The sequence below is a fragment of the Labrus mixtus genome, chromosome 9 (assembly GCF_963584025.1).
Source record: "Labrus mixtus chromosome 9, fLabMix1.1, whole genome shotgun sequence".
NCBI classification, from domain to species: domain Eukaryota; kingdom Metazoa; phylum Chordata; class Actinopteri; order Labriformes; family Labridae; genus Labrus; species Labrus mixtus.
Window position 1 is genome coordinate 2,263,277 of NC_083620.1, and position 25,625 is coordinate 2,288,901.

The following is a 25,625-nucleotide window of genomic DNA, read 5'->3' on the forward strand; positions in this document are numbered from 1 at the left end:
GTTTAGATTTCCTTTCTTGTTTTATTTTGTCTCATTCATACCTGGTGTTTGCTTGTTTCCCTCGTGTGTTTTATTTTAATGTTTCCTAATTTAGTCTTTTGTGTTTCCTGTTTTATTGTGTAATTTCTTATCCATGTGTTTATCTGTTTCCTGTGTATTTATCTGTTGATAATCCTGATTTAAGTTTTCAGTGTTTCTTGTTTTATTTTGTAGTCCTTGCCCCTGTGAATAATGTTGCTGTTTGCGTTTACACAAACTGCTCCTCCTGGAAATATAGTTCAAGTGTGAAAGCCCTGATAGAAAACTAAAGCATAGTTGGAAAAGTGTCCATAAAAAAACAAAATCAGATCATTGGCTAAAGTGATGTCAATTGGCTTGGCCAAATAATTTCACTTTGAAAATAAAGTAAAAAAACAAATCTGAGCTGTTGGACTTTGAAAGCCCTCTAACCTGCTCCTCGTCTCTGCTTGAGGCAAGAGGCTCAAGGCTACATTAGCTCCTATTAGTGTTAGAAACTCAAATTTCCCACCAAACTGTCCATCTGCTTTAGTTGCAATCGGGGTTATGTCGACGTCAACTTTTGATGAGGAAGAAGTATGCACGGAAAAGTATTTCAAAAACATGTCCGGTTATGTTATTTGAATTGTCAAACTTAGTAAAAAAAAATAGTAAAACATATATTATTTATATAAATTACATCTCAGCCAATCAAATATGGGTAAACTTTTTGTAAATATTATGACTCAAAACATGTTTGGGTGAAATCTAACCCCTTATTGTGGGTTTTTGGACCAGTTCAGGTCCTCATTTTCAATTGATATCGCAGAAATTAATCCACTCTATGTGGTTTATAGTACCAAGCAGGGGGTTGGGGATTGTGGATGTCAAATATTCCAATGTTTACCTCTTTACTAGCTGTATTCAACCTCCAGGCACTTAAGCTCCATTGTTATTCTTTGGCCCTACTCATCATGTTCTTAGGCAGCATGCAAATCTGTTATCCTCTAATTCGGCCGCACGGGGGTTGTTTTTGTGTGTAGCTGTTATTTGCGCTGATGAAAAGACCACCTGTCATCCTCTGGCCCTTTGATTAGATTAGGAAGTCAAAGAGATGGATTAAATTAATATGTTGTGGACTAGAGCCTCATGTTGTGGTTACTGTGTCATTATCGGACTTCTAATCTAAGCACATTTCTGTACATCTTAAATGAATATTTGATCAGCCCCCACCACTCTAGTTTTGTAATTTTAATAAATTCTAATAAAAAAAAAAAAGAGAGGGTAAAGCCTAGCAATCATGTTGCGCCCCCCATTAATGGAGGCTATAGCCCATGTTGCAGCAGCTGTGGGTTCTAATCCGACCGGGTGCACTGCTGTATGTCACCCCCCACTCTTTTAGCTGTCCTAACCAATTCAGGCAGAAATGGCCCAAAAATGAAGGGAGTTCCTCTTACAAGCAACATTTATTTACTCATGCTTTAGTAATGGCGTTCTATTCTTTCATCCATCCATCCATCCATCCAGATAGATAGATAGTGGAGGGGCAGCGGTGGCTTGTCAGTAGAGTTGCTCTTCTCTCAACCAGTAGGTCACAGGTTTGATCAAAAGGGTCGAGGTGTCCTTGAGGAAGACCTGTGTCCTTGTATGAATGTGATTTTTCAATACTCATGGATACTTTACATAGCAACCTCTCCCATCTGTGTGTGAATGGCCCGAGCTGGCGATCAAACCCCTGACCTTCATGACCGAGAGATGACCGACTCTACCACTGAGCCAATGTCGCCCCTATAGATAGATCTATCCATCTATAGGCCTTTTTGGACTGCAGGAACTTTTTCATAATTCTAGGAACTTTTGGAACCCTTCCCCTTCTTTATTCATTCAACAGTGCAGGAACTACAAACTATTTAAGTTCCTAGAACCCAGTTAAGAGGAACCTTTTTAGGTTTGCTTCAGAGTAGATACTCTCCAAGAGCAAAAGGGACTTTAGGTGACATAAGCGCACAGTGATTGGTCCATAATTCATTGCATGTTGAATACACGAGCCAATCCAGTACCTCCAACCCTCCATTTTTAAATCCCACTGTAAACACAAGCAAATAACAGTTGGTAGAACCTCTTCAAATCATTAAAAGTGGAAAAAAATATGGACAAATGGACCAACGATGTGCAGCCATTATTAAGTCTTTGAGAGTGCAGAGAGAGAGAGAAAAACAACTCCCCATGGTGTGTAGTTCTCAGGGAAGTCTGTAATGGATAGTCTTCAAAAATTCACCAGAACTCTTTGTTCCAAAAAACACCTTATCTGTCTGTCAGTCTGCTGATAGGTCCGTCTATCTAAGTCTTTAACATTCATAATGAAATATACAAAACTGAATGTGAAGTGCAAATCATATCACAAAAATAACATTTGGTTATTTCTCTATAGTTTTATAAAATCAAGCATTGTGTTTGTGTAGTCAGACACACAGCAGAAAGAAAACCCCCTCTTTAGTAAACATAACCAGGAGGAAACCTTGTTACTAAGTATGCAGTGCATTTAGCCTTTTTATGACGTCTTGCATCATGGCTCCTTGAGTGAGTGACTATGAATCTAATTCAGCCCTGATAAAAAATTGGATACGAATGAACACTATGGCTTGGGTCTTGAATGCTAATGTAGCCTTTATCCATTTTCAGCTCACGGTTTCCAAAATTCAGCTCCGTACGTAGATTCTTAAAAAAGGCAGGGGTCTTTATGGGAATGGAAGGGAGTGGGGGTGGGGGGAAACTGCACTTTTTGTTAAGTGGACGTCTGTGTTATTTGTAGCTATAGATGCCGAGTTGCACCTATTCTCATTCTAATTAGAGCTTCACCCTCTCTGTTTCTCCCATGGCAGCCCTCGTTCCCAGAGTGAGGATCCGAGTCTCCCAGCCTCACAATCAGCCACAGCCACCCAGACAGTCAGGCTGAGAGCGAGAGAGAAGAGAGAGAGAGAGAGAGAGAGAAGAGAGAGAGAGAGAGGAGAGATAGGGATAGAAGGGAGGGGGGGGGGAGGAGTCTCCTTGTTGAGCTCCATCCCCTGACTGTGTCTGCTATACGTGAGTGGTAGAGCAAGAGAGGGGGGAGAGAGAGAGAGCATGAGAGAGAAACAGAAGGAGGAGGGGGGGTAAGTGTGGGATGAGGAGACTGAGGATGGATGGGCAACGGGAAACTGTGCGAGCGAGAGAGAGAAAGAGTGAGCGTGTGTAGGCTCAGAGTCAGCAGCGGAGACACAGAAAGTCTACAAGCGCACATCAACAAGAGAGCATGAGAGGCAGAGCTGACCACCGGCAACTCTGAAGACTGACACGGACAGAGAGACACATAGAGAGACCAAGGAGAAGAAGAATCAAAAGAAGAAGGACTGAAGACTGACTAGCTGCCTTCCACTATAGGGTAGTTAAAGGAGACACCACTGAGGGACTGTAGCATCCGCCCCCCCCCCCCCCCAGCAGCACAGAGGAGCACTGTCTCATCTCGTGCATGCGTTAGTGCCTGCCAACTCCAATTTCACAGTCGCCCACTGTTTTCTCGTAGGTTTTGCCCCCCCTGCACTCCCAAGTCATGATCCCTTGGGTCCTCCTGCTCCTGTGGATCTCCGGACACGGTGAGTTTTTTCCCAGATTAAGTTGCTTGTTTATCAAAATTTCATGTGCTTGTGATTTGCTATGTGGCTTGCTGGCTGGGATCTGTCTCTGAAAATCATTCTTGTACTGTCTGAGCTTGTTGCTGCCATCTGTGTTTTTTTAACTGTTTATAATAAAACACAGTTTACTACATCTGGTGTCATAGAAGAAATGAGGAAGAACAAGCCTGCGTGGTTGTTCTAGAGCTGAGGAGATGTGAACAGTAGTCGACACTTTTCTGTCATAGCTTTGAGACTTTGAGAGTTAAATACTTCCTATGCGGGGGTTAAAAATGCCTGTCACACACACACAGACACACACCAACAGGACCCTGTGACCCTAGTCCAGTTCAGTCAAGCGTTCACTCCTGAGTCACATTGTTTGGAACTGACAGCCCTTTCCCCTATTGAGTCCAACTACAGGGGGTCTGCTTGGAAGAAAAGAGAGAGAGAAAAAGTTAACAGTGAAGTGATTCAGAGGGCAGACTCTAGAGCTAAGCTTTTCCATCTCGAGCCCTTTGGAGAGCCTCGGCTGTTGTTATTTTTATTCCTAGACAGTCTGTTTGTGGACAGAATGAGGATGAATTGGTTGTTTCCCCAGCTTGCCACCAGGTGGTTGTCTTTGGAAAACAATAGAGGTGAGGAAAGTACAGCGAAAACTCTTCCCTCTGTTGTGTCTGAGCAAGAGAAGGACACACACTGAATCAAACAGTGGATGCTTGTCTCAGAGCGTCATCCGCGTCCTACAACATCGCCCTGGTTTACTACACCCCCCCCCCCCCCCCCCCATAGGGTCGGGGTCAATGACACTGCCGCCACCTCTTTTCAAAGCCTGACCCTGTCACATTGGACTACATCCTAAGGAGGTCATGTCTGTGTCTCCACATATGTGTGTGTGTGTGTGTGTGTGTGTGTGTGCGCGTTGATTTGTACAGCCGTGTCCCAGAGGGAGTTGTAACCATTTCATTGAAAAGAGCACAGAAAATGCTAAATTAAGTTTGTTGACATGTTTTTGCTAAAACTGACAACTTAAGACTTTGCAACATGCTGCTGACACAGCAGCAACAAATGAAACTCGGTAAACAAGCTCATTTGCTGCATCTTGGAATTCAGCTGTTTCACATTTTGATTTATTGGATGCAATGAAAAAGAAGGGAGCAAACTCATCGAATTGCTGTGTTTATACTTTTTTTCTGCTTACTACTTGTAGAAAGAAGAATGTCACAACGGACTATTTTTAACTAAAGTGATGTCGCTTTGAATTCTCTTCAGCAGCCGAGTTTTAACGTGTAGATCGCTTCCATAGAGGGTGTCAGCTGTATTTTCTGTTTTCTTACGACTGTGTATGACTTGGGATTGTGACCCAAGTTGTGTAAGTGGACCCACAGTGAGTCGAGGCATTTTAAGCTTCTCTCTCTTGATCACATCAGCCTTTTGTTACGTTGCTGTGAAAGGACATAATTCACTGTACTGCTGATGCTGTAACTGTTCCTGATGTTGAGGCTTTGCTCTGTTCCTGTGATTTTATTGTCAAGTCTTTCTGCACCATCTGTGCTTACTGCGATGCAGAAATACATGATCAGTCATTAGTTTTTGTTTTTTTTCTCCTGCACTCTGTTAAGCATCTGCTATGTTTTATAACCACGTCTGACTTCTACAGCATCTCAAACACCCCGCACTGTATTTCTCTATCTTTGCAAGAGGCATTCAAATCTGTAGGAGAGGGCTGTACTCTGATTTGGGCTTTTGTCCTGGGTCCGTCACATTTACATCCACATGCCTTCACGGCATTAAAAAAAAGTTCTATAGGGAAAATCCCAGACCATATTTTAGACCGTATTTGCTGGAATGAGGCGATTGCAACAACTGGAAAGAGAGCCGATTGCTGTGCATTTCTTCACAGTTGGTTATTACCATAATATAAAATAGTGCTTTTTCCTGCCAGGTAAACAGGGGATAACAACCTTCCTCCTCTATGCATGCCTCAGGGGAGGAAAAAGTGCTTCCCTGTAGCTTACTGTTGTTGTACAAATTACAGCTCTGTTTATGTGCCAAGCCGGTGTCAGCAGAAAGCTGCGGAAAACAATCTAGTTTTTATGAACAGGGGGGGACAGAGGGGAGTTGTGGCCATAGCTCTCATATACTTAGACGCAGCAGCTCTCCTGCGAGAGAGAAAGAGAGCGTGAAAATGAGGGAATAAGTAAGAGAGAAGCAGAGAGAGGAGTCAGTTCATATGCAGAGGCGCTGAGCAATTTATTTTCTCACAACTTAGAGGAATAAATGGTCCAGAGCGAAAAAAAAAGATGGAGAGGGGGAGAATAAGGGGGAATGAAAGCCGTTGGGAAATGCTCTCCAACCCCGACTGTGCTGCTGGCACGCGGACCGTACTTTTTTTTTTCTTCACTGTCACGTCTCCTGCCTGTGACAGATGACACTGCAACAGTCAGGAAGATCTGGGACAGCCTCCAGATAAACATTCACTTCAGGCCAAACTTGTCTAGGACTGGGTCCATTCCTTTGCAACACCTCCTCCCGATACCTCCTCCCATTCAATCTACACAGTGTCGCAAACATCTCTCACTTTTCTCACAATCTCTCTCTCTGTCTCCTGGACCCGTCCCCCTTATTTGTCCGTCTTTTCTTCTCTTTCGCTGTGAGATGCATTGTGATTGAGAACCCCAGCCTGTGTCAGGCAGAGGGTGAAATATTTGTGAAAGCATGATGTCTCGGTGGAGGAGGGGCAGTTTAAGAATAGTCTTGTACTGAATGTGCCAGGCACTAAAGAAAATGTGCTACAGAAAAAATAAATCACACATTGTCAATGTTAAGCGTATGGGCTCTCTCAGTCTCTCCCCCTTCCTCTCTTCCCATGTCTCTCCATCTCTCCTTTTATTGTCTCTGAATGACACCTCATGAAATTAGCATGCAAACTGCCTTGGCTAGTGGGTTTCTGGACTACTTTCTCAGGGAAGTAAGATCTTGTTTTGGGGCTGTCTCTGACAGGATTCGCCCACTAGGGGCAGTGTTGTTGCACAGGAACAGCATCCCAATCTTGTATATAAAAAACAATCTCCTAACCCCCCCGACCCACCCCATCGCCCTTCATTATCCCCCACCCTCTAATATATCTCGTGTCAGAACTCCTGATTTCAGCACCCAGCCAGACTAAGCTGTTTCTTAGTCCTGGAAAGCATGTCTTAGTACCCCCAACCGCCACTATTTCATTTACTGCTGTCTATTAACTGCTGTCTGACGACTCTAAATCCGCTTTTCATGGGCGGCAGGCTTTGATACATATTTCTCAACCAAAGTATAATTAAATGTCTTTCCAATGTCATGTCTGGTTGTGTGGATTTTTTTTTTATAGACGGAGAAATCATTCTCGCTTTTCCAAAGGGGAAAAAAAAATACAAGAAAGAAATACATCCCATTACATTGCAAACATAAATACCAATTTTCAGCTTCATAATTATGAATGGTTATTTGTAAGAAAGACACAGTGCTGTGTAATGCACAGATTATGACCATAATAACTCAGAGGTAATTAATTAATTTATTGCCCTTAATGGGAATGCAACAAAAAATCTTGCAGAAGTCTGCTTCAGGATATTTAAGATGCCTGTTATAAGAAACACAAAAAAATGTCCTTGTCCTGTTCCTATGACTTACCCAGTCACCATTCATGACACTTGGCTTGAGTAATAACTAACCCTGGCTGGATCATGCCATGCAAACACAGTGAGTGACAGATGATGTCATCAGTTCATGATTGAGCCTGGTGGCGTGCAGTTTGTTTTCTTGTTTGTGCTGCATGTCCCATCAAGGCTAGCCAGCTTAAGTCACCTCAGCCGCCGTGACCCCTGCTCATTTCTGTGCCACGATAAATTAAGCCTACTGTAATCCCCCTGAGCCGAGTGCCCTGTTGGATATTTATGGTAATAAGTAAACATATGAATAAATAATCTCAGAGACTGCTGCTTGACAGCTGGAATTTGTAAGTCCCTATGTGTGGCAGTTGTTTTGTCAGTAATGACTAGAGATGCTTTTTTCCAAGAAAAAAAAAATCTCTTTTCGTTGAGACTGGTGGCTTTTCTATGGATTTTCAACAAACAGAAAAAATCTATATATTGCTCATGAAACGCATAAATAGAGCTCACATTACAGCACGTTGTTCCTCTAAAGCACAGAATCGAGTTCATGTTTTATTTGAAGAAACCATCAAAATGAGAATGCCGATGTAAGTAAGTACAGAATATCCAATGAAAGCAGTTTGGATCAAAACTTCATTTGGAGTCTGTCAAGATTCAGGTCAGCCGGGGAAAGGAATATGATTGGTCTGGAGTGTTCTTGGAAAAAACCAGGCAGTGATCTCCCTCGCCTGCAGTCAGTCAGGCAGTCAACAAAATCAAGCTGTTTACTGTGGGGCTTCATTATCCATCTAGAAGACTCTCTTCTCAGCCCCAACAGTCTTCTTTAGTACCAACCAATCAACCCCACAAGCCCCTCATCTCCTCGCTCTCTCTCCCCGAGACTCTGCCGCTGGATCTCATTCCTCGGGGGATGAATTTATCCAGATTGGAGCACTCAGCAAAAGGGCATTATCCCGGATTACATTTCTGTTGGGCGGCAGTGTTAAAGTAATTCAAACAGATGCTGTAGTGATCACTAGGTCACCTGTGAAGGCAGGGTTAGCATCTGCAATATCTCACTCAGTCCTTATTGTTGCTACTTCATCCTTCTGAGGTTTTGTACATGGAAGACAGCATTAAAGATATTTTACATGGGATGAATAAAAACAAAAATCTTGATGTAGAGATCTGTTGTTAAATGTAGAGACATGTTTGGAAGCCCTCTCTGATCCCAGTCAGGATTTTATTTGGTGACGGATTATGGGATGGATTAATGGCTTCTAAATTGCAATTTAATGCACAGGAAACAGGAGACTGTGTTTTTCTCCGATAAAGTAACTGAAGACCAGCTCCACATGGCTGTGTGTTCAGATGCTAGGGGTGCTGTTAGTAGAGTAGTGGAGCATCATACAGCGCTGTTGTTCCTTTCAGAGGACAAAGCATTGACACAGCATGGACTAAAGGAAAAAAAAATGGTGTTTTGTGCTTTGACTGTGTCCTTTGTGTGCTAATCCCGACTCCACCTAGGCAAGGCTCTGATAGATAGATTATTTTTTTTTGCTACTGAGATTTGGGATTGCTTGTAAGACACAGGTGGGTTCAAACAATGAAGGATACAAAGTTTGTTCCTTTCTTTGTCAAAGCCCTGCTTTAAAAAACCTGAGGAATTAATAAGACATTTTGTGTCACATTCAGCCTTGCACATCCATCCCCCCCTTTTTACAGACCAATTCAATAACAAGGAGGATTAAAATGATTTTTTATTTCAAATACATTTTGTCCTGTCAAGTAGTTTTTGAAAAACAATATCCCATTTCCAGAAAGGATTCATAGAACATAGATATTCTATTGTAAGACGTCTGTTTTTAGAAATACAGTGCATGTTGTTTACTCTGCATGGGTGAGACCACTGTGCTTGACTCAACATCTGTCATGGAAACAGGAAAACAAAACAACAACACAAGGTTTTGCAGGTGAAAATGTGAAATGTGTGAACAAAAGGATGCGGAGACATTATCTGTGGCTGTGATGCAAATAGTATCTTATCTAAACCCTTTTTTTCCCTCCTTTATAACTCTTAAACTACATTTATGTTGGTGGTAATGACGATAGCGACTTTAATCAGGAGAGAATGAAGTAAGAGTTTAAGATTATGTATTTAACAGTTTAAGAAAAGATAAATGTGCAATGTGTTTGGCGATTAGACTCTGTCATGATGACTTCATGCAGTCAGAGGGGTAGAGAGGCCGACAGCAGGATAAGACACCCCCCCTGTGGAGTCTAGAGACTGGTGGTGGTGATGATGATAGAAAAATGCAGGATGTGATGAGGAGTGGGTTTCTGAGGCTGTATCTGGGCTCTGCTGAGCTGGAATGGAGGTGACCGGGGCGGAGGAGGGTCACAGCGATCTCACTGGAATGACAAACTGACTGTGGAAGAGAGAACAGGTTTAAAAATTTGACAAGCAGCAGGATGATTGGTTGAGAGAGGTTGTGGCAGAATCTTGTTGATTTATTACTTAAAGAGTGTACTAGATTGAGTAGAGGGAGTGGCTAAATTGAATGAATGTTTGAGAGAATATAACCAGTCTCCCTGCTTGAACTTACACTGAGCTCCATATGTCAAGCTTGCGCTAAAATGTAAAGTTAAGCTAAGAGTTCTATGCAATGAATTCACCATGAATATACCTGTTCTGTGGAAAACAGCATGTAGGACAGTTGCTCAGATGCTCTCCATTGTGTGCTGAAATCTCCATCCAATGTCCTGGTTCACACCAACTAACTTGTCATTGCCAATTTGGAAGTTGAACTTAGGGTTATACATCCATTTAAATGTATCTAACTAATTGTTCAATGGCAATTCACTGCATCCTGTGTGCAGACTTACATATTGCAGCTTCAAAAAAAACAAGGTTTTGCTAGTTATGCAATATGCTTAAATAATTAAATGTATCAGCCTCACAGAAGTAACTGAATATGCTTCACATTTAAATTTGACACCTGGGCAAATGCAGCTTTTAGTGTGAAGGTTAAGGTTAAATTTAATTAGGTGCATGCTCTGTGTTGCCGCTGGAGCTGAGTAATATTCACTAACGTCCTACCATATTATGAAATATGGCCACTAATGTATTTTGCTTTACTCCTGAGGTTGAAACATGTTCATTATTGAACATGTAACCTATGAAAAGAGCTTTGCAGCTAAAAATAAAAAAGCCAGCCAGATAGACTCATGTGTATGTGGAAGAAGGTTCATTGACTGTCCTGGTCTGAAACATTCTGTCCCATTTCTTGGGTGGTTGGTGCCATCTGTGCTGATCTACAGATAGACGAGTAAAGTCTCATGCAAGTCTTGCTACAGCACAGCTCTGCTACCAAACTCATGCAACATGTCCCAGTCTTGCTTTAATCACTTGTGAGTAAACCATGCTGCGAATGCGTTGTCATGATTGTGAAAGGCTGCATTGGATAGAGCCCAGAAGATGCATGCGGTGCTTCAGCGCAGGAGGCACTTGAGAAATTGGGTTGCAGATCTGATAAGGACCTAGCTAGTGTTTGGTGGAAAGTTTCTGGGACAGCTCAATATTAAACCTGGATGAACTCATCCCTTCCTCCTCTCTCTCTCTCTCTCTGCTTCTCAGTCCAAAGATTCATAACAATATGCTCATGTAGGAGATGTTCATACTGCCCGCTTTACCAGAAGTATGTGTTTGTGTGCAGGTGAGCTTGTGTGGTGTCTGTGCATTTGCTACCGTGCCACGACAATTACAGCTGCGAGCCTTGAATGGCAATATAAATGCAAATCAGCCTTTTAACTTGTACAAGCAGAATCTGTGGAGGTAGAAGCTTCTCACCTGTGGATGAACGTGGTTGTGTCTCTGCCTGCCATTACAGCTCCTGTGCATGTTCTGACAAAGGCAGTGGCATGTGCAATACTTCCATTTTATTAGCAAACCTTGAGGCTGTTGTATGTGTCTGGACTCCAGTATAATAAAAGGTTGATGGTCACACAGTCAAACATAGTGATGTGCCTCTGGCATTACCTCCCTACTTGTGTGCTTCCGTTTTGATAGTTAACCAAATTTTTGCTCAGTATTCTCAAATGGGAAGCCTTGGTGGCCTCTATTTAATAAACTAATAGGAAAACAGTCATCTCTGTGGCAGCAGTGAGAGACATGGCTTTTTGAAAGGCTATTTGATCTGGCACTGATACCAAAAGATGTTTTATTCAGCAAGGCACATCAGTCACAATAGTAGCACAAACTTGCTCCTGATTCAAGCCAAAACTTTTTTGAAATCTGCCAAGGGGGGTACTGTGTAGCTTTGAAAATGAAAAATGCAACCCTCCCCCAACACTCCCATGCACTATGTAGATGTGATTTTTTTTTTCTTTTTCACCAGATGCCAAATGAGGCTTTGAGCCACCTGCCTGTCCCACTAAGACAATTAAGCAATTGGGAAGAAAGGGCCATTCACTAGTTGGGATTGCAATGTTAGCATAGGAGCCAGAAACTGCCCTGCACACTGCCCCTCCCCCCACAATACACTCTTTCAGCACCACTTATGTTGGCGCCGTGCCAACTCCGTTCCTATTTGAGTATTTGTTGCGGGAAATGAGGGAGCGTTTGACACCAGTCTTAGGAAATCTCTGACATGAAATACTTGCTTTGAATGTTGATAGAAAAATCCTTCTATTGGTCTCCGTGCGCATTCAGTGCGAGGCCTGTTGCTGTGTGTCATTATAGTTGTTTACGAGGCAAAGCTTTATCCGGCACAGCCATCATACAGAAAGACATGCCGTAAAAGACACACACATACATCCATACCGTCTCTTGCATTACCAAGAGCAATCTGCCTGAGCAGAATAACAAATGGAAAAAGCTACCGAGAATGTAGACAGCTCAACAGTATTAGTGAGCCATGCTATAAATATATATATATATGGACTGATCATGAAACATTAATATCTGTATGAAGGACTGAGGCTGTATTGATTGTGAGCTGTTGTTTCTGATGCTTCTTTAATATGGTGGTGCTTGGAGTCACTGTGCCTACTTTAATTCATGGCCTATTTTTACATGCAATAATAATGTGGTGTCACAAGCAGGATCAGCTGAAGGCAAACCTAAAATATATGAGACCGAGTCTCTGCTGCTACACGTATTTCAATGCCTTAACACCTGGTATCTTCAGTACATTAGTTTTCAGCTGTGCTCTTCAAGTAGATATCAGAAACCTGGTTGAGTAAACAAAGAGAATTAAAGAATAATTAATTATCTAAAGGCCACTCCAGTATTCACTTGGCTGATTTGGAAGCTGAAGAGCTCTTGTCGCACTCTCTGATTTTTTTATTTTATTTTATCAAGTGCAATTTAATATTGTGGAGGCTGGCCCGGGCACTGAAAAAAAAAATGCTAATGCACATTGGGGAGTTTAAATGATTTGCTATCCTTTCAAATGTGTTGGCAGGGGTTTTCAATCTGGCTGGCGTCCTGGGGGAATTCACAGTGGTCATTGCTCAATCCCTAGGGGACATTAGTGCAAATCACAAAGGAGCACAGAAGTCATTTCAGTTTTTCTGCTTTTCGTTTGGCCACCGCCCAATGCTAAATGGCAGAGGAACCGCTCACAATACTGGGCAGGGCAAACCCCATTGCCTTCTTCCGTCTCTAACCCATTAAACCTGATTTAATCAAATCAAAAATACCACAGGGCAGACCCATTTGAGACAACCTGAAGACAAACAGTTGAGGAGGAACCAGAAGGCCTTGGGGTGACTCAAGGGCACGGCCATCCATTACTTCTCTGTGCAACGAAGAGCGCAGGGACATGGCAGATGCCTGCGGTGCACAATGATGAACAGACTCCACATCAAAGATTGGATTAGAGTGGCAGGAGAGAGAACTCTAAAAGCCATGCGTACTTATTGAACCCTTATCTAAAGCGATAATGTTTCGGGAGAAAGGCCCATGTAACGACAGATGAGTGGACAGTGACCTGTAAAGAACTAACATCAGGTAAAATGGAGACGGCGGCTAGACAGGTCCGGCATGGTCAACTCATCTTCTTTAAAGAGCAGGAAGCAGAACCAGAGGATAGCTGCTACAAAATGGACTGTCAATTGCATTGTCATCATCACAGGTGTGTCTATTTTAGAGTGGCTTGGTGCTCTGGTTCACTGTAATTTTGTCCCATTCATCACTGATGCATTTTGGGAAAATAGCTGTAGTGTTATTTCTGAAAATGTGGATTCTCTGAAAGGACTGTTTAGTGTAGTGGTTGGGTTTGTGATGAAATCTAAATTTGACCGTGCACTTTGTTTGTATGTAAAAAAAAATGTAATTTCAAAGGAGTATTGGGAGCACAATTGTCAATACTGGTGCAGACAGCAAAAAAAAAAGGGAAAGAAGTTGAATATAAATAGAACGTGCATCTGAAGGATTTCGTAAAGTCACTGGAGGAAAGCAAAACAGCATTTAGGCAAAGTCCTGCTCTCATTTTTTTTTTCAGGATGACTAGAGGATTTTCTCCCTGCTGGAAGGCAATGTTATCTTATATTAGACGGATGATGGTAATGACAACACAATGCCTTCCAAGGTAAACAAATATATCCAGCGCTTGGGAGACTAAGTGAAAGGAGAAGAAAGCGCGACAATGAGAAAAAAAGCAAAAAAGCAATCTCAAAGGGAAAGCATTCTTGTCACAAATTAAAACATATCTGCTTCTTGCAGCCCTAATCCTTAATGCCAGTGTATTAGCTGTCTGAGAAGTGCGTATGTGCAAACAAGCACAAATGTGATTATTCCTCACTTGCGTTGTATGCTAATTTTATTACTTCACATTGTTTTCCTATTGACTCCAAAAAGCTTTGGTTCAAAGTGCTTATCAATGTTTTCCTTTTTCTTTTTTCCAAAGGACTCCAAGAGACTCTTTTCTAGAAGAGTAGTAGATTAATACTGTTTATGTATTTAAGTTTAATACTTAATATTTAAGTATTTTGAAAAATGGATTGCACTTAAATGGTTCCTTTCTAGTCTCCCAACCACTCAAAGCTCTTAACACCACTGCCACATTAACCCCTTCATTCTCAAACATTCATACTCTGATCAGAGAGGATACTATGTGAAGTGTCAACCCGCCTATAAGAATAGAAATCAAAATCACAATCTCATACACATTAAAGCAATTTGGGGTCCAATGTCTTTCCCAAGAACACTATGACAAGTCGAGTGGAGGTGCCATTCATTGTATTGGATCTATAAACAGGTGGACAATGTGCCCCTGTGTGACTGTTAGTTTATGTCTCACTGGGATCTACTTGAGGCAGTCAGTGTCACTATCCCAATAGTGTGTGACATCATCACAGCGGGACATTAAAAACACAGAAAGGAATCTAAAGATGATCATGGCAGCACACAGTGGGATGTTAAAGGGTGTCACCATTACCCCCATCACCTCAACTTAAAATAGTTATGAGATTGAGTTATTGAATTATTTACAAGGCTATGATTTAAAAAAAAAAAAAAAAAAAACACAAAAAAACGGTTGAATCTACAAATTCCAGCACAGCCTCATTTTAGCACGGTGAAAGCGATCTTGTAAAATAATGTTGTATCTCCTGCCGCCCCAAAGAGTGTCCTCCAGATGGGTGCACTTCACATTGAGTGGAGAGTTAATGGCTTGGAATCTACTGTCAGTCCTCATCTGCAGGCTCTCTGTAACTGCTTAATGCTTTCATATTTCTCTCTGTCTTTTTTTTAGATGTCTAAATAAAAATGGATTGGAGGGATTGATTCTGTTCAGAAGAAAAAATATGCATTTGAGCTTATATGTCAAGTAAAAACTATCAGATATAAGTGACACAATTTGCAACCTTTTACATTCATGAGACATTATTACATTCAGAAATAGTCCTATGTGCAGTTTCTCGGGCATTAGCTGAAGGACAATCATTAAATGAGAGCCTGGTGTGGGTCCAGGGGATTGGTATTGTTGTTTACTCCAAAGCAGACATCTTTTAGCTTATCCCTCAGCTCTGATCCTTTTGATCATCACCTTCCATATTAGATATGAAATGGAGAACGAACAGCTCTGCAACACAAGTGACTTTCAGAGTTCTGTGACTCTTTGAAGGCTGCCAAACAAGTGTCTTTCATCTCCAAAAACCAGCAGCCGCCTTCTACAAAAGGAGAACAGGACAAAATGAGAGAGGAGGAAGTATCCAGGGCTTGGAAATGAGAAAAAAAAAAGTAAAGATTGTGGGGTCTCTTTGTGATCGTATTTCCTCTAAGGTCTCATGTGAGGGGAATGACATGTACTTCACACAGACACAGTGATTCTCGGGCATCCGTCAAACATCGTGAGCTGGGGGGAAAAAAGCCGGTTTATCAGGACTTACAGACTTATTTACTCGCTGAAAAGTCAGGCTAATTTCTTCCTTGATTAATGAGGTGACAAAACAGAATGGCGCTGATGCATGGATGAGCCTCAACAGGAAATCTAGAATGAATCTCAGAGGCAAATTGATGCTTTTGAAATCTGTCTCTAATTTGATTCACCTGCCTGCTGCAGCAGAAGCCATTATATCCTCCCCTTTGTGTCAATTTACGAGGGGCTATCAGGCTTTTAAGAATCCAATACTGTTGGGTGGCTGATGCATTAGGCTGCATGCATCATGTTGATCTCAATAAGAAGGATCCTGAGCATTTTTATTGAGTGAGAAAAAGAAAATAGGCTGTGAATTCTAAAGAGAGAGGATAAAGAAAAACACCGAATGATCAAGTTTTCTTGTGAAGGAGCCCTAAATGGAGGGAGGGAGGGAGAAGAAGAAAAAAAAGGCCTATACTTCCTGAATCAGTTATCCTTGAATTAATGATGAAACGGGAGCGATCGTGTCTCCCCACAGAGACATGAACCAGATTTCAACCCAGAGCTCCCCAGAGGTGGAGGGCCAGCATCTCTCTGACAGGACATCTGGTCCCTGAGCATTGGCCACTAGGGGGTCCATGTCGCCACCTTAATTGTAATGTCTCCCTCTCGAAAAAAACTAGGGCAGCTTTCCATAAAAAGGGGAGGAGGAAGAGGGGAGCCTCTATCTGCTGGGGCCGTGTCGGCATGCCACATCATTTAAGCTGAAAGCTCTAATAAATTACAGCAACAGATCGCTGTGAACAAACAAAGCTTAATGGAAATAAATAGAGAATTATCAGCCGAGAAATAAAAGGGAAAAAAAAAAAGAATTAAATTAGTGCAAAGAGGGTGGATGAAAGGATGTCAGGCCTGCATAACACAAGCATTAAATGGGCAAATTGCCACTTTAAGAGATAGGAAATGTTTCGTTCTCATCATTGCTTCTGTTGAAAATGGAGAATAATGAGAGAATCCCTGAGCAGGCCTAACACCCTCATCCCTTATCTGACTCTTTAAAAATGTCCCTTCTCCATTGCCGTTCTCCTCCCTCTCTCCTTGTTTTTCCTTCACAAAAAGAAAAAAAAATGTCTGCAGATTGTTCTGCTTGAGGACCTTTTGTTCCATCAATGCAGCCAGGCCAGAGAAAGCCTTGAACTTTCGTGGTTTAAAATGCTTAGGCATGTGGAAAAGACAGAAAGAGATGGAAGGAGGAGGAAATGTCTGTCAGGGGGAAACGTTAGTCAGGTGCCATCAGCATTAAAACTGTCCATCTAGGGAACCCTTGAAAGAAATGCAGGTCCCTGAGGTTCTGAGCTAACTTTACTCCAACTATGTGACCAATCTTTTTTTGGGAAAAAGCCAGAAGCAAAGGCACGTACAGCCAGCCAAAATGTCAAAAAAGGCCCCGAAATGTGAAACAAGCCAATCAGAACCTGAACTGTCAGGTGCACAGTACATGTAGTTAAACTTAATTTAAAAGCCTGAAAGCTCCCGGCCTGCAGGGTGAACACACCGCCTCTGAGAGAAGACAGGGATCAGACTCTGAACTGTGGCTGAGTCATATTCATCTGATAGCATACAGTTAATTGAAGCTGTCCTCGTTGAGTTTAATAATTTGGCTCCATGGAGATTGAAGGTCAATCACAGAGGTTTCACTGTATCCTGTGTAACTTTCTACAAAGACGTCTTAAAGCCTCCCTGTTACTCATTTATGAAGTTATTGGGTTTGAATTAATAACATTGTATTGGTTACATTTGAATTAGTTTACATTTAAAAAAAGGGCGATCCTCAGCTTTGTTTGAAATGATATCTGGCCTTTTAGAAAAGGCTCACTGTCTTAAGTTTAATCAGGTCCCAAAAGGAGAGGTCGAGGTATAGTGCCATTTTGCTCTCCCTGACAATAAAAAAATTGTATGGTTTCTGAGTTTAAGTGCAGTGGTTGAAGATGCCACAGGGGTGCTGTTGTGTTGCTGAATTAAACAGCGTAGCATCTTTAACCCTGCAGGGAGGTCCTTAACCACAGGCTGAAGTTTTCTCCATCCCACTTTGCTGTAGCCAGAATCTATTGGACCTGAGCCGAGGTTAGACCGTGCCATGGACATAGCATCCCATTGCTTTTATAATGAGCTCTAAAAAAAAAAGGAACTCGAGAGGTCAGACACTACGAGACTCCCGATGAAAACTAATTGAGAGTGTCACTCAACAACAATAAACCAATAAGTAGAACTGCTTTGGCTTTATGCATGAGAGCTATTTGAGTTAGCACTTAAAAGAAGAACACGGAGCGTCACTAGGGGAGAGGGGTGTGAGGCATAATAGCTGTATCTGGGGGATCGCATGCCCTGCTTTTCAGACATACTTTGTGTATCTATGTTGCCGCAATGCTCCCGTGTTGGTGTGTGTTTCTGCATGTGTACCAGTGTGCGTGTGCATGTCTTGAGTGTGGTCGTGTATTCTCTGGAGTTGGTGCACTTAGGTTTTTGTGTATGCTCGTGTGTTGAGTGTGACGAGACCACAGAGGGTTCGTCCACAACAGAGAGCAGTGCATTTTTCGAAAGGTGCCAGAATGAGTTTGTCACAGAGAGCGTAAACTTGAGGAGAAAGGGGGACTGCGTAGAGAGAAAGAGAGAGAGACTTTCCCCAGGCCCCCAGAGTCTGTCAGACTGATTAAGTCACAGGGCTGGAGTGAGAGTTGGGAAACTGAACCAGAGCATGCTAGGGAAGCATGCTATGACAGCGGGGGGGGGGGAATAAAGAAATAAATAGCAACATGTGAGTACTAATATGACTGCACATGTGCACTTACTTATACCTGACCCCTGGGACTCACGCTGGGCACACTGTACACCAGCTTGCATCCCTTCATCCCACCCCCCCAGCCTCTACACCCCGAGGCGACATAAAGCAGGTCAGGGGCGTCTTAAAGTTCACAAAATGCGACATGACAGGACAACTCCAACATATGCCTCTGTGACAGTGAAGCAAATAGATGACGGATGGCAGTGTACTGTGTCTTAAGGGGGAAAAGGAAAATGCAAAAAGGAACACGTAGCCTACCTTATCTTCCCCCTCTCGGTTGCGTTAGATCTTGCACGGAGACAGAACACAGAGGAAAGAAAAAAGGCTAAAACGGTGCAAGTTTTAAACTCGAGAAAGTATGGATCTATACTTGTTACTGAAATAATAAACCATAGAAAAACCTCAGCCCACTCGCAGGCCCTGCCTGTCTGTCACCGCTGCTTTATTTGCCAGAAATGCCAAGTGCCTTTGAACCCTCCAGAAAGAAGGGCAGACAACCATTCCACGAGGCACTATCATCCACCAGACTAAAAGATGAGCTCTCGTTCTTTGTTCCGGGGACCCCGGCTGCTCTGAAGTGCCCTACTTGCTCTCTGTCTCTGTATATCCGTCTCTCCCTGCCACACAGAGGCCCGCTGCAGACTTGTTGGTATATAGCAGAAGGGCAGCATCATTAGCTATACAGCAGGCTGCCCACATAGGAAAACTTTTGGCAGTACAATCACAAATGACACAAAAGCTGTAGAGGATTGCTTCCCCGTAAAAACCATCAGTAAAACCCAGGTACTGTACGTGGTGGTTATTGCTCACTAGCTGGAAATGTAAAAAAAAAGGCTGCCATCTCAACTTTGTCCTCCTACGACTGGCCACCCCCGTACTGAAATTAACATCACTCGTCCTCTCCTCCACAGGCTCTACAGTCCCATTGCTATGCCAAAGCACAATCTATAGCACCTCTAGCAGCACATGCTAATTGCTCGTTATTCGCAGAGAGAAAAGGGGCTCCCTGAATTAAGAGTCATTTAGCGAGGGACTGAGTCGAGCACAGCGCTTTGCGATGCCTACGAGCTAATGTCTCTGCTATCTCGCATAAAGCTCTAAAAATGTAGTGTCGAGTGAAAACGGGCTCTCTCCACATTATGATGCAAATTCAAACCTGTGCTTAGCTTCACGGGTAATTACTGTGCCAGAACAAAATAGCACAGCTAATAGGTTCAAAGTAGTCCATCAAACAAGAAACAAGAACACTGCCTTTGTGAGAAAATGTTGCTTTTGTCTGTGTTAAGGACCCAGAATCAATGTGTGCTAAACAACACTTTGGTCTTTGCACAGATTTTTATTTGTCAGACAAGAACTTGATTTGGCTGTGTTTCTTTCAAAGGGAATTCAAAAAAATAGATTCCTCAGTATTGAGGAGCTCTGCAGGAAGTACCCCCCCCCCCCCCCCCCCCATAAGGGGGAGATACAAAAGTGCAAACAGTGGGGGCAGTGTGCCCCTTTGATCAAGGGCATGTCTATGTTGATGACAATGAGAAATCTGCAGGCTGTCCCAAGAGTGTTGTAACCCTACCTTCAAAGTACACTTGTTTTTCCTTTTTGCAACATCCTCTTTTCTGCTGCTTTCTTCAACTGTTGAGATCAGACAAAGCATCAAATAACAGGAAGTCCTGATTAAACATTTGATGCATTGATGTTTTTTTTTCAACTTGCAGTGCAAATAGACAAAAAAACAAAACTAGTGGAATTGACTTACTAACTGCACATGCCATTGACAATATCTACATGTATATTGAAGCTATAGATGTATATCTGCAAATGTTGTTACTAAGTCTACAAAGTGTCATTTTGAATATTCCAGTGAGTGTATGTGTGAGTGTTTGGTGGAGATCTGATATGTGAGAGGACAGCTTCTCTTTCTGGTCTCTCCCCGGTTTTCTTAAGGCCATTCACTGGCACTCCACTGTGCCCTCTGCGCGAGCCGTATCAGCAAGACGGGCATAAAGAGCAATCCTCTATGACTGGGACCGACCCCGGTGCTGTTGCTGGGTCAAGGTCTGAGCCATTGACACCAGCTGGGTCCCTCTGCCACTTGCAATACATACTCAGATAGCATCATGTTGTGTGGGTCTTTGGGAGACATACTTGTACACCATGGTGATGCTATCACAGAGTTCTGATCTGATCCATCTTTTCTTACTTTCATCCTTTCTGTCCATCCATCCATCTTGCTTGCTGTGTAGCTATCTAGGTATCTATCTGTCTTTCTGTGTGACTTTGAATTTAATTGGATATCCCCTCTAACTGACAATAGCCTAATCACCTGAATTAGGCAGATACACTGATGTGTATCAGTGTATAATGTAACCCAGTGTTTTCAACATATAGAGGCTTAATTAAGAACCCTTCCAATGTTAGTGCCTTAAATACGTGTTTAATTGAGCCTACAATTAGGCTTTAAGTGCTTGCAAATTAGAAGTTGCTCAAATATAAAAATACAGGTACCCAAGCCTTAATGCACCAAGCACCATTTAACAAGAGCTTTTATTTAACTACAGAAGGAAAGATTATCCAACCATGAAAATAAAATAAAGCCCTGCTCTTTAAAATAAACAGAAAATAGATATTGTGATTAGATGAAATTGTCTCTAGAGACAAACCAAAATTCAAACCTGTGGTCTAAAGAGGATGCAATATTCACTGCAATGGACAACACAATAGCATCCAAATGGATCAGTGGAACAGTCTGATGATTCCTTCTTTTTGATTTTTAACTTGTTAATTAGCGATAAGACAATAGAGTGCATTGTGCATAGTTTGAACTTACTGGACATGAATATATGCAGCACAACATATCTGACTGGAACTGGCCTGTTGGATAATGCAAGACATTGTCTAACAGTGTTGACATTTGGGGTTTAAGTTCAAAATTGTCAAGGGTGCATTTTAAAAAAGTAAAAATAAAAACATTGCCAGAATTGTTTAAGTACTGTGGGTGCTTTGGTTGAACAGTCCAAACAACACACTGCATAAATAGCTAAAAACATTACTATCCCTTGGCTTGGGCAGAAATATGTATTATTATCAAGAATGAGAAGAAAAAAAATCAGTCTGGCTTTTGTGCCTAGTTAGGCTTATTATTGACGTATAGGTCTTTCAAACATGTCTAACCAATTATGTTCCTCGACAATTTAACATAGCGTGCAAAAATATTGTTTCAAAAACCTTCGAGTGGCGCTGCACTGTATATTTACATGTTCAGTTTCACTGTCAACTGGTCAATAAAACAATAAAACACAGCAGTGTAATGAAAAGAATATGCCCACTGAGCCAGACGCAGAGCAACAGAGCCAACTCCACTCTTTAATCCAGACACCCTCTTTTCTCTCGCTTCTCCTTGCAGAGTGCTCTGAACCAGCTGCGAAATTGAATTTTCCACCCCTGTGTGTACGTGAACCAGCCAAGCACCGCATTGTCAGAGTACTCAATTAGCTCCCAAGGCGGAAGCCAAAATGTTTTCCAACAGCAAATGTATTCTTCACAGGGCAAGCGCTCATTAGCATAATGCTTCTATTCCTATAACGCACTGAGTAAGAATGCCTTCCCAAGGTTGAAAACAAAACCTGCAAAAAAAAAACTGCCTGAAGCGTTAATATCGGTGTCCCTCCATGCCATATCATATGAAACTTTGGGGGTACTGCAGCCTTCAGTGAAGAGATGTGTTAGCCTCATGCCTAAAATTGCTTATTAATACTGCCCTTCCTGGTGAGTGTAGCATCTAGCGGAGACATTCTGCAAGGGCCTGCATTTCCTCCTTTCCTTCTCATACTGAGGTTTGATCTAAATTCACATGATACAGTGAGCACTCCGAGGACTTCCTCATGAAAACAAATGCTGACATGATGTTGTCCTATTTTTCACTGAGAAAAAGCCACATATAAAAGAAGCACATCCTTTTTTTTTTTTTCTGGAGAACTGGAGAACAAAAAAAAAAAGAGCCAAGACCTTATAATGCTCAGTGAAAGTTGCTGTAAGTTTGCGGAAAATGAATCACATTGTTTACTGAATGTGCTGACATTGAAACAGTTGGCTGAAGCATTAGAAATAATCTGCACTGACAAGTAGCTGAACAGTTCTCTAACAAAGTGACATTGAAGTCACACAACATAAACTTTTTTTCCCCCCTTTTTTTTTTCTTCCCGGCTGAACTGATGAAAGGTTGCACTAGCAGAAAAAAAAACATACAAGCAAAAGTATTTCTCAGCAACTGCAGCAACTCCAGAGCAATGGCGACTCATCTTACTTTGAATCTACGGACTCGCTTTAGTTTGACTTAAATGGAAGTGTGGCAGTGTTCAGTGTAGGCGAGCTGAGAGTCAGTGGGTTGTAATCTTGCCTGCTGGTGCCCTATAGTACCCTTTCACTCTCATTATTGAGGTGCCACCGAATCCAAATTTAGAGCTCCTGTTTGTCACCTGCCCTGGGCCTTATATATCAGCCCTGACACACACACACACACACACACACACACACACACACACACACACACACACACACACACACACACACACACACACACACACACACACACACACACACACACACACACACACACATTCCATAAAAGCTCCCATCACACGGACAAGTTGTGGATATCAAATGGGATATGGGGCTTTTTTGATAATGGTTTTCTGTGGTGGGAGTCTCGATCACACCTTTACGCTGGTGTTAATGTGCCGACAGCCTTACTCACAAAGGGTCCTGTCACAAAGATTGGGCCGATATCAAAGTGAAGTGAAGTGTCGCTCTGCCAAAGAAGCTTAATGCGGCAAGTGGGACTGCAGACGAAGCAAGGTGACATGGGAAACCATGTTTCATGGGGGTTTTTGTTTTTTTCCAATTCGACTTTTTAAATCCAACCTTATCTTTCGTCACATTTATTTTAACAACATTTCTAAAGGGAATAAGACTTTGTCACAACCTGGCTCAACAGAGCCAGAGGGAGACCACACATAGTCCAACATTATTCAACATTGTTTAATTAAATTATTAAATGACATAGTGTTATGCATGTGAGGAGGTCAGTGTGTATGCAATGATGAGAGTGTGTGTGTGTGTGTGTGTGTGTGTGTGTGTGTGTGTGTGTGTGTGTGTGTGCGTGTGTGTGTGTGTGTATGAATGAGTATCAAACTCCAACACAAAACACAAACAAACAAGTGCTAACAGCAGAATGCAGGAGAGAAGAGAGCGAGTAGATTGAGCAGGTCTGCTTTGTAGACTCCCAAAACCAGCCTGCTCAGGTGTGCTGCATTAGAGTCCTCCCTGACTCCGCCCACATCTACCTGCAACAAGGAGAACACAGCCAGCAAAGGGAAACAAACAGGAAGAGGCCAACCTTGAGGCCGTCACAAAATAAAAAAAAACTGTTAATGACTTACATTAATTCACTCACAATACTTAATGATAATCCTGCATTTATTTATTTTGAAGTTATCAGATGGAAAATAGCGTAAAAAGAAAGAAAGGATGGACTGTTTTTTCATCCTCGGTAGAAATCGGATCCCTTAACAACATTTATAAACTCTGAGATGTTAAACCTAGTGAATTACATTTGAAAAACATTGTCCTGTCTGTATTGCTGAAGGCTAAAGCGTTGATACACACTATAAAAAATGAGGTGTATGTGTAAATGTGTGCTTATGTAGGCATGTCTTTCAAAGCAGGCGTTTGTGTCTGTACTAAAGCCTCTGAGTTAACCTTCCCGAGGCTTTTAATGGAGCACTCAGATTAGCGCGCCCTCTATAAGGCGAGAGACAGCACCGGGATTAACCTTGTTTTAAATGTGCCGTTCGAGAAAGATTGGTTGACCTTACTGTGACCTAGGCTTTGGACCAACCATCGCACTTGATAGAAACTGGCTGTTAATGGACTTCACAGTGCCAAGAAACACCCTGATGACATATGCTCATGTTTGAGATTAATATCGTTTGCCTTCCAACACTCACTTCTTGCTATAGCTTCAAATTAATTTCCTTCTTTGGCAAGTCGCTTTGGCCCCTGTCCCTTGGCAGACCTTCTCCGAGCAGTTTTTTTTTTTCTTCTTTTCACAATGACTATGATCTAATTTTGTGATTTGTTCTGATCTCACCTGCCTTCGCCAGGAACTAAATCTCTTTAGCTAGGAGTCAACAGTTTCTGCACCACTGGGGTCAAGGCTGTTATTCTATTTTGAAAAGGGATGTCTCAGGATACAAACAAACCCCCCAAAAAAGGACAGGTTTATTCAATCAGAAGGCTTTCACGTCATACCGACTCCAAGTGATGACTTTGGACCAAAGATGACCCTCATGAGGACAGGAGAGTAACAGAAGCATGCAAAGAGGTACCTTTGATCCCTCCATTAACACAGTCCATTGCCTGGGATTGGGGCAGTCGGACTCTGTCTGAGATGAGCCGCACTCCCTGAGAAAAAGAAACAGGATGATGGAGATCAGTGACAATACCGGCTGGATAATCGTGCCCAAATCACAGCAATCTGCTCTCAATCTCCACCCAGATCCACACGCACTACCGTCAATCTCTCCCCACCAAATCCCTAAATCCCGACAATCTGTAGCACTCAGCTTAGAACCTCTGTTAATCCACCTAGCAAACCCACATTACTGGACAGGAAGGTACATGATCCTCTGGACCCCCACCTCCCTCTAGAAACCAAATTTGGCACTATATGTACTATTTTTATACTCAGAGTCACTGACCCATTACTTTTTATGGTCGCCTAAGGCAACCAGTTAAAAACAAAATGAATATAGTCATATCTACACTGATACTGTACATCAACTGCAAAACAAAGATGATGATGATCCTGTAACTCTTGAGCATCTGTTTATTGACAAAAAAACAACTGGAATGTCAAGTTAAATACAAGCAATGCAGGGTGAAAATGCAACATGAGCACTTCCAGATTACAAGATGCCTTGACAGCAAGCCTGATGTGGGTGGAATATGTTAGGTTTATGAAAAAATGTGTACTTGTGGATGGTGTGATCTAAATACATATTGGCAAGAGAGGATAAGGGAGTGCACTGTATTTCTACAACATACTCTTTTTTTGGGGCGACAAAGTTTAACCAACAATGTTGCACCA

At 42.2% G+C, this 25,625-nt stretch overlaps 1 protein-coding gene across 12 annotated transcripts in view; it reads left to right on the top strand.

Annotated features, from left to right (window-relative positions):
- The first annotated feature begins 3,112 nt into the window (after positions 1 to 3,112).
- kirrel3b (kirre like nephrin family adhesion molecule 3b) overlaps positions 3,113 to 25,625 on the top strand; it is a 163,804-nt gene continuing 141,291 nt past the window's right edge. For 7 of the 12 annotated variants that reach the window (XM_061045911.1, XM_061045912.1, XM_061045919.1 and 4 more), the window contains exon 1: positions 3,113 to 3,629. In XM_061045911.1, coding sequence (XP_060901894.1) covers positions 3,587 to 3,629 — 43 coding nt within the window. In that variant the 5' untranslated portion in view covers positions 3,113 to 3,586. The remainder of the gene's footprint in view (positions 3,630 to 25,625) is intronic. The other 5 variants (XM_061045913.1, XM_061045923.1, XM_061045917.1 and 2 more) reach the window with 1 other exon arrangement.